We start from the raw sequence: 8529 nt of genomic DNA, 5'->3' as shown, positions 1-8529 counted from the left end.
AGGAACAGCTCTGACAAACCATGTAAAATTATTGGTTTAAAAGAAATTTATTCTTACTGAGTTTCAAAAACATATAGAAGATGCAAACAAGATCTTTTTCACATATTTTTTTAATGACCAGTACTGCCTGTGGTTAACTGATGTTCATGCCATTTCTAAAGATTTGCGTGTGCACCTATGTGAGTTTGTAGGTACTTGTATACAGGTACCCAGTGCCAGATCCTCTGCAGCCAGAACTAGACCGTTTTGTAAGTCAGTCAGTGTGAGTGCTGGGAACCCTGTACAGGAGCAGTTAAGTCCTCCTAACTGAGCCATAACCAAGGTCCTTCCTTCATAATACTTGTAAAACATTCCCATTAAGATGTTGACTCAACTTATACATTGCCTATAGAATTTGGGAGAATGATAATTTGATGCTATGACGCCACTTTGGCATAACAGAGAACTGTCACCTAGGGCAAACAGACTAACATTACAAACAGGAGAAAGACTGATAGAAAAATCAAAATTCAGTTGAAATCACAAAACGTTTGTCATTGGCTCATAAAAAAATGCTTTCAAAAACATTAGAAACTTTTTGAAATTTATTTCTAAATGTCACACTTTTAAAAAGCAACACATTTATACTAAAATACGTGCATGAGCAAAAGTAAAAAATAAGCACAGGAAGACGAAAATTAACATAGTAAAGTTTTAATACAGTTTCTGGACACAAGTAGAATAGCACTAGGTAAGGACCAGAGTTCCCTCAGCGATCTGAGTATGGGTGGAGATCATCCAAGGTTTAGGACAGCCACTTCACATTCTCATCAGTGCTGGCCGAAAGCCAAAGCAATCCAAACTATAGGACTAACCTTCCATGTAAATCAATTATTTTAAGGTGATCTGTCCTCACTGAATGGCAGTTAAGTCCAACAAGTAAGCCCTTACAAAGACTAAGAACCAAATGAAAACTTGCTTCTAGCCTTTGTTTTAGGTCACCTTAAGTTTAATTTGCTTTTATGTACTTGCTATCATTCATGCACAAATTCTTTGAGGCCAAATTTCAGCTTGGAAATTTTGCCAACTGTACGTCCAACTTCAGATCATTTCCAAGCAGACACTTAACTATTTAAAGAGTAAGATGTAAAATTTGCTGTTTTCTGGTCCCTTAAAATTCAGAGGGCCACAGGCATAAACTGGAAATAGCACTTACTAAATAATATTAGAAAGCCTTAATCAAAGATAATGGATAAAATAACTATATAGGCTCTCATACACAATCTCTCTAATTTCTCACTCTGTAAAATATGATTACAATATCTTTCAGGCTTGCTATATGCCACAGATAATGAAAAAGAAAGCAACAGAAAATTCAACAAGCTAGGACTATTTACTGTCAGAATATAGCGAGGTACTGGAAGACATACTACAACACTCTGAGAAAACATAACAGGTAAGTATGTGTAGAAGGCAGTTTATAAATGAAATATAATGCATTCAACTTATAAAAAAAGAGCTGCTATTGGTCCAATAGTATAGCATCATACTACCACTATATAACTAAGATCGAAAGCTTCTGTACACGTTCACTTTGCCTCCCAAGTAGCACATGTCTTTATTATCTAACATGCCAGAGTTTTGCAAATCTTTCCCAGTTTGAGCAGGCTACTATAACCACTCTTATTATTTATGAGACAAATTTAACCAGTTCCAAGAAACAAACTTTCATAATCAGTGAAGCAACATTAATAGTAACTTTCCCCCAAAGGAATGAAAAACTCATTCTAAGGACATGATACAAGCCTAACAGAATGAACTATGCCCCTAGAGATGCAAAATGTAAGAATAGTTGCAAGCCTGGAAAAACATTTCTATAGGAACTAAGTGACTGTGAAGTCAGTAATAATAACTGCAAGAAAGGCAAAGGTGAATTGTTTTCCTAGTGCAACATCAAACATGTTAGGGGATTACTAGAAACTGTTCTGCCATGTTTACCGATAGTGCATAGTCCCAGACAATAGGGAATAGTCCAAATCACATGGAATCCCGAAAAAATTAAAATGATTTGTTTTTATTCTGAAAATAGTGGTACAAAATTCAATTATTTTAGTTGCTTAGACATCCTACCATCTTAAGACAATTTAAACATGGTTGCCTGTAAATTCTTTGAGAGAATAGAATATACTGTTTACACTTTGCTGATGATCTGTGTGCTTTACCAACTGCAGTTAGTAAACAACTAGTCTAGACATTTACGTTCTACGTGAATATAACCAAACATGAGAAAATGGAAACTACAAATTTTGAGAACTGATCTTCCTGTCCACAGCAGGCTTTTAAAAGAAGCAACCTGAATTGGGAACGTCAAATCTACAAAAGACCCTTAAGACAAGTTGTTCTTAAAAACACAAATTATTGCTGGGCATGGTGGTGCACGCCTTTAATCCCAGCATTCAGGAGGGAAAGAGGCAGGTGCAAGAGGATCTCTGTGAGTTCAAGGCTATCCTGGTATGCAGAGTAAGCTCCAGGAAAGCAGGGCTATGTAGAAAGACCCTGTCTCAAAAAAATCAAGAACAAGTCAAAACCAAAACCCAAAAAAAAGAATAGCAAAGCCAAAACAAAACAAAAGCCCCCAAAACATAAACCAATCCCCAAATTATATTATTATTATTTACTAACTTTGGCTTTTTGTTTAATGGAAATTTGCGGCACAATGACCTGAAAGATAACTCCAAGTCACACAGGGCATCTTGCCACTGATTTACAATAGAAATATAACTTCAATGTTTTCAACTATCTGATTTTTTTTAAAATTTTTATATTAAAGCTCTAACTAAGTCTTCAGTTACTAAACTTTTAAAAAATATAATTTGGATCTGATGAAGAGGACTTATCTGAGCTAAATTACTTTTAAAAAGCTTACAGAACAGTGAGGTTCAGAGAACCTAAACATGGTTGACCTTTAACAGAACTGATTTTGACTCAAAAACAGCTAAGCAGCATACTGCTTATCTCTACAATAAAATTCGTGCCTCATTTATTAGACAACTGTCTAGCATCCAAGTTTAAAACCCTATGTCACCAGAGGCAAAGCAGTAAAAGTCAAACTAAAACTCATTCCTAGCCTATTTACCTAAATAAACTTATAAAATCTTATGGAAAAATTACTGTATAAAAAGCAAGTTTTTTATTTGCTGTGAGCCAAAAAGCAACTACTAATTCCTTGTTAAAAAAAAAAAAAAGGAAACTGAACCACAGTGTATTTAAATGAAAAAAAAAAACCAGTCCTGTAGTCCTTTAATACCAAGACACAAAAAGTTTGCAAATCTAAGATGATGTTTAACATGAAAACTATGGTTCAAAAATTTGTGTTCATGTTCGAGACTAAAATCTCATCACTGCAAAATCCCCCAAGGCTTTTGGCAGACGTTAGAGAGATTTTAGTCTTTTGGTCACTTGAAGCTGCTACTGTGTACAAATCTCTAAAAAGGTGAAGACCGTGAGGAAATGAAGGGTAGGCAATTATTTCACATATAAACAAAATGGAGTTTGAACAGCCATTTCTTCTAGAGATCTCAAGCTCTAAGAACATTTCCTGCCTACCATTCTATCTCGAAAAGAACTTCTTCAAGTTCCTGTGAGTGGTATAGTCTGGCAGCAGCTTCAATTTTCTAGGCTCGTTCTTAATCCAAATAATTAAGTCACCTCACAAGAAATAATCATACATGGCAACAGGGCTACAACGCAGGGCAGTTCTTCCATGCACAAACATTTCAGAAGAAAACCCATCAGTTTTAAAGATAACCACCAGGTTTCAGATATCCTAATATACTCTAGAGCTAAGTTTTGCTTTATACCATTGGTGACTAACATCAGCATAAGTTTTGCAGTGAGGTTTTTTTTCCTTTTGCCTGCAACTATATACACATTGCAAAACTATTCTGTATCACATGATCTGAAATGAAATAAATATAAAAATGAAGCACACAATCAACACATTAACTTTAATACTCCACATTATTAATCTTGATCACAATGGTCATAACTGCCTTGTCAACAATCTTGTGAGTTGAGGAGCTGATTTTCATTCTCATATCCATCAGGCAGATACGCTCTTCTCAGCTGGTCTGACTTAGGTATGGAGCCTCCGTTTTTCACATGTCGAGACAGGAATGCTCGGACTGCTGGATGATCAGCCTTCTCCAAGGGGATGTTGGCTTCCAGGCACATTTTCACAAAGTCCTGGATAACACTGACTTTCTCTGTTTGCGCAGTACTGTTGCATTGAAGAGATGCAGTCAGGGGCCTCTGCTTCTTTCTCACATTCTGCTCTTCAAATTCTGCCTTCCTCTTAGTGTGTGTCTTTGACTTGAGGTGGTCACTAATGGCAGACTTGCGAACATGATTCAGAACCACATTGCAAGAAGTGCAGAAGAGTTTTCCTCCATCTTCATGAAGCTCACCTCCAAATTCAGTGACTCGATCCAGAGGGGTCACATACAAAGCAGTCTTAGAACGGTTCCGAGCAGGTGGTGCTGTTACTACAAACCGTTCCATTTTGACTGAGTAAGGTTCTTCTAAGACAAGAGAAAGACATAAGTATCATGACAATAGTTCATTCTAGAAGTGACTTAACAATGATAGGGTTAAAGTGCTTTTTTAGGAGTAAATAAAGATTTAAGAAAACCAACCCCTCCCTCAACCAAAAACCTCAAACTTAATTTGGAAGGTTGTATGTGTTATAAATCTTTATCTGAAATATTCAAGAACAGCAAAACTAAATCAAATTAGCAGCAGACAGCTAGGCTCATTCCTTGCCATTTGTGTATGTGGTATATGCCCATGAGGATACCTTAGTTTCTGAATTACTTCTCTAGCTGAACCCAGAACTGGGATTACGGACTCTGCTGAGACCAGCTTTTACACAGATGATGGGGATCTGGACTCAAGGCCACATGCTTGCACAAGAAGCACTATACCTACTAAGCCAACTTTCCAATACAATGACCTTTACAAAAAATAAATTAGATTTATGAATACTCAAATTACTCTAGATATTTCTGTTAGAAAAATCCCAAACACAATAAACATTCAGAACAATAATACTAATCTTGCCCAAGTTAGACATGTTCAAGTTAGTTTCTCGCTGGAAACTGATTTTGAGAACTCAAGTATGCACACACTTGATAGCAAAACTTGTTTAAAGAGAACAAGTAACAACAAAGAACACAAAGCAAGTGCAACTATACACAATGGCACTAAACCTTGAGAGTTATATATATTTAAGGCAGGGTCTTATTGCTGGGCAGTGGTGGCTCATGCCTTTAATCCCAGCACTGTGGAGGCAGAGGCAGGTGGATCTCTAAATTCGAGGTCAGTCAGCCTGGTCTACAGATAGAGGTCCAGAACAGCCAGGGCTACAAAGAAAAGTCCTGTTTCAAGAAACAACAACAGCAGCAGCAGCAACAACAACAACAACAACAACAAAACAAAGGGTCTTACTCTGTAGACATAGAGATCGACCTGCCTCCTGAGTGCTTAAGAATGTAAGTATATGACATTACGTCTGGAAAAGTTATTTTTAATACATGTATATCTCTAAGTATTTTTAAAGGGTGATAATAAAACATGCTCTTGGTTTTATTTCCACTGAAGACTAATTTTTATTTCTCTTAATATGGTGCCCAATATGTGACAGGGAGTCAACCAAAGCTTGATGTTTCAAAGAGTAAATGAATGTCAGTGTACAATTCAGTGGCAGAGCAATTGTGCAGCATGAGCTAAGTCCTGGGTTTGAGTCCAGCAATTAAACAAACAAACAAACAAAATAAAACAAAAACTGAAACACAACAGAAAAATGCCCAAACCAAATGAACAAAAAACCCCGAGTAACCATTTACACAAATATATAATTTAGAAGCAGCTTAATAACTCATTCTACCCAGATATCAAACTTTAAAAATCTAAAACACCACCTTCATCCCCCTTCCCCCCGCAAAAAAAAAAAAACAAAAAAAAACCCAAAAAAACCAAAAACCAAAACCAACTGTGGTCCAGGCTGGTTTTCAATGTGAAATCCTCCTGCCTCATTGTGCTGAGGAGTTGGGATTACAGGTATGTGCCAGCATACCTGGCTGCTTTTTACTCCCTATGTTTACATGTATGTATGAATGTGCGGAGTTCAGAGGACAACTGGAGGGAGCTGGATCTCCCTTTCCACCCAGTGCTTCCAGGGACTGAACTCATGGCTGTCAGGCTTGGCAGCAAGCATCTTTCCTTTGAGTTATTTTACCAGTCCCACAAACCTCTTAAAATGATCACCTGACTATGAGCTTTGTAAAATTACAGTACTGAAAACCCAAGACAATGAATACACTCTGGTAACAAATGATTAATAAGTTTTACTCCCCTGGGACCATACCTCTGAGCTAATTTTATAATAATCAAAATTTAAAGACACTAAAATGAATGATAAAAATTCCCATAATTTTCTGTTATAGACATGTTGGAGAAATATGCCCAGATATGTTCTGAAGAATTAGTTTTATAAGTATAATTACAAACCATGGAGTACCCCACTGTGTTAATCTACTTGCTGGGCAACATCAAAATTCTTTTCATTCTTGTCAATGTGTCAGCAAAAATCCAAGTTAGAGGACTTAGCAATTCATGAAAATTCCGTAAGGCACAACAAGCCTAGAATATGCTTAATTTTTGTAGATTTCTGCCACATTACATCTTTGACACAAGTCCTAACAGATACTGTGTTAGGCTATAGGTTTTCCATGGCAGAAGACAGGTCAATGAATCCTACCTAATATTCAGTGAACAACTATCAGTGCAAATATTTGAAATTTCTACATGTATTCTATACCTCTGAAACCAACCTGTTCTACTAATAATTAATGGCTATAAGACATAATTAATTAAGTCATGAAAAAAACTGAATTCTTGTTCTGGGTTACCACTTAAGCTTTTTTTTCTCTATGGAATTAAAATACCTGGACTGCAAACTTTGAAAAAAATTAATCTGTAATTCTTTTTTGGTTTTTCGAGACAGGGTTTCTCTGTATAGCTTTGGAGGCTGTCCTGAACTTGCCCTGTAGACCAGGCTGGCCTTAAACTCACAGAAATCCACCCGCCTCTGCTTCCTGGGTATTGGGATTAAAGATGTGGGCAACCACCGCTGGACAAATATGTAATTTTTTTCCCCTGGCAGAAAATATCTTTATTGAACCTATTAATTTTGCAAATTATGACGAGAAGAGCCAGAGCACAAGCAGGAACACAGACTATTAGCACCACAGAAGCGAAGTGCGAATCTGTAGTTCTTGTACTAATGTGAGGCCTGAGCTTCTCTGGTCTTTTAAGTTGAAAGGTTTGCTCCTGATATTGCCTCGTAGAGAGGCGATGATCTTCGTTACAAGTAAAAGTAGTTTCCGAAGTCAGAAATATTTTAAACAAATGAGGAAGTTGAGCTAAACGCAAGAACTAGCTAACAAAAGCGAAGCAGCAATTCAGTAAAGCAAAACTAAACTCGGAAGTCTTAAAGTAGAAATGTTTACCGGCTTAATTTCCAGTTTTTTTTTTCCTTGATATTAAGTAGTAAGGGTTTTCCGGTGCAAAACTTCAGAACTAGGGACGCATCCAATCCTAGCAACTTTCCGTTTGTTCGGACCCGGAGATGCCTTCGAAAATCAGTTTTTCAACAGGTGGTGGTGGGGAAAGAGTTTCTGGGCTTGCACCCTATTCTCCCTGCGGCGCCGGGAAGTCATGCCTTTACTGTAAGACACAAAAACAAACAGAAAGGAAAGATGGTGGAGGGGCGGGAAAGGCAGACCGCAGGCCGGCGGCGGAGCGTCTAGGGCACGCACGGCCCCGGTGTGTCCGCCCTTGCTGCGCGATCGGCGAGCACCGACTTCGAAGGCCGCTCGGTTCGCACGGCCCGGGCGGGTGCCCCTGCGGCCCGCGCGCTCCGCAGGCCCGAGGCTCCGGTGGGGGCGGGGAAGGCGGGCGCGGGCCGGCCGACGTCTAGACAGCCTCCTCCCGCCGCGCCGGCCGAGGCGGCGCCCCAGCGCCCCGACGCCGCCTGCCGCCCCGGGCCGCGTCCCAGCCACCGTCCGAGGGCCCGCGGAGTCGGCGGCCGACTCGGTGGCTGTCCCCGGGGAGGGGGCGGCGGGCGGCGGCCCAGGCCGCGGCTGTCAGGCCGCCCGTGTCCTCCCTCCTCCTCCGTCGGCGGCCGCCGGCCCCGCCCCCGGCTCCCCCGCACGGGCCCGAGGCCCCGGCCCGCCGCCCGCTCCAACGGCCAAGCCCACCTTCCGTCTCCCCAGCTCTTCGGGACCGTAGGATGCGGCCGCCGTTAGGGGAAGTGCACGAGCCCTCGGCGGGAAGGAGGAGAGGAGGGGGGAAGGCAGAGCAACGGGATGAAGGAGGTCCCGTTGCGGCCGCCGCCTCCGCCGCCGCCGCTGCTGCCGCCTCTGCCGCCGCCGCCGCCGCCCGAGCGAACCCCGCCGCGGCCGCCGTGTCCCCCGCCGCGCCCCGTCCTCG

The 8529-nt window shown here is 40.7% G+C and overlaps 1 protein-coding gene across 2 annotated transcripts; it reads right to left on the bottom strand.

The window, feature by feature from the left end:
• Positions 1-566: 566 nt before the first annotated feature.
• Cggbp1 (CGG triplet repeat binding protein 1) lies at positions 567-8479 on the bottom strand. Of its 2 annotated transcripts, none has more exons than XM_075951902.1 (3): positions 8298-8479; positions 7548-7764; positions 567-4559 (listed from the first exon to the last, which is right to left on the bottom strand). In XM_075951902.1, the coding sequence occupies exon 3, from the start codon at positions 4537-4539 to the stop codon at positions 4036-4038; it is 504 nt and encodes a 167-aa protein (XP_075808017.1). In that variant the 5' UTR covers positions 4540-4559; positions 7548-7764; positions 8298-8479; the 3' UTR covers positions 567-4035. The 2 variants fall into 2 exon arrangements, with proteins under 2 accessions (XP_075808017.1, XP_075808108.1); XM_075951993.1 differs by having other exon boundaries at positions 567-4556; positions 8298-8473.
• Between the last annotated feature and the right edge of the window lie 50 nt (positions 8480-8529).

The sequence above is a fragment of the Microtus pennsylvanicus genome, chromosome 1, assembly GCF_037038515.1.
Source record: "Microtus pennsylvanicus isolate mMicPen1 chromosome 1, mMicPen1.hap1, whole genome shotgun sequence".
NCBI classification, from domain to species: Eukaryota; Metazoa; Chordata; class Mammalia; order Rodentia; family Cricetidae; genus Microtus; species Microtus pennsylvanicus.
This window is presented reverse-complemented; position numbering and strand designations above follow the sequence as displayed.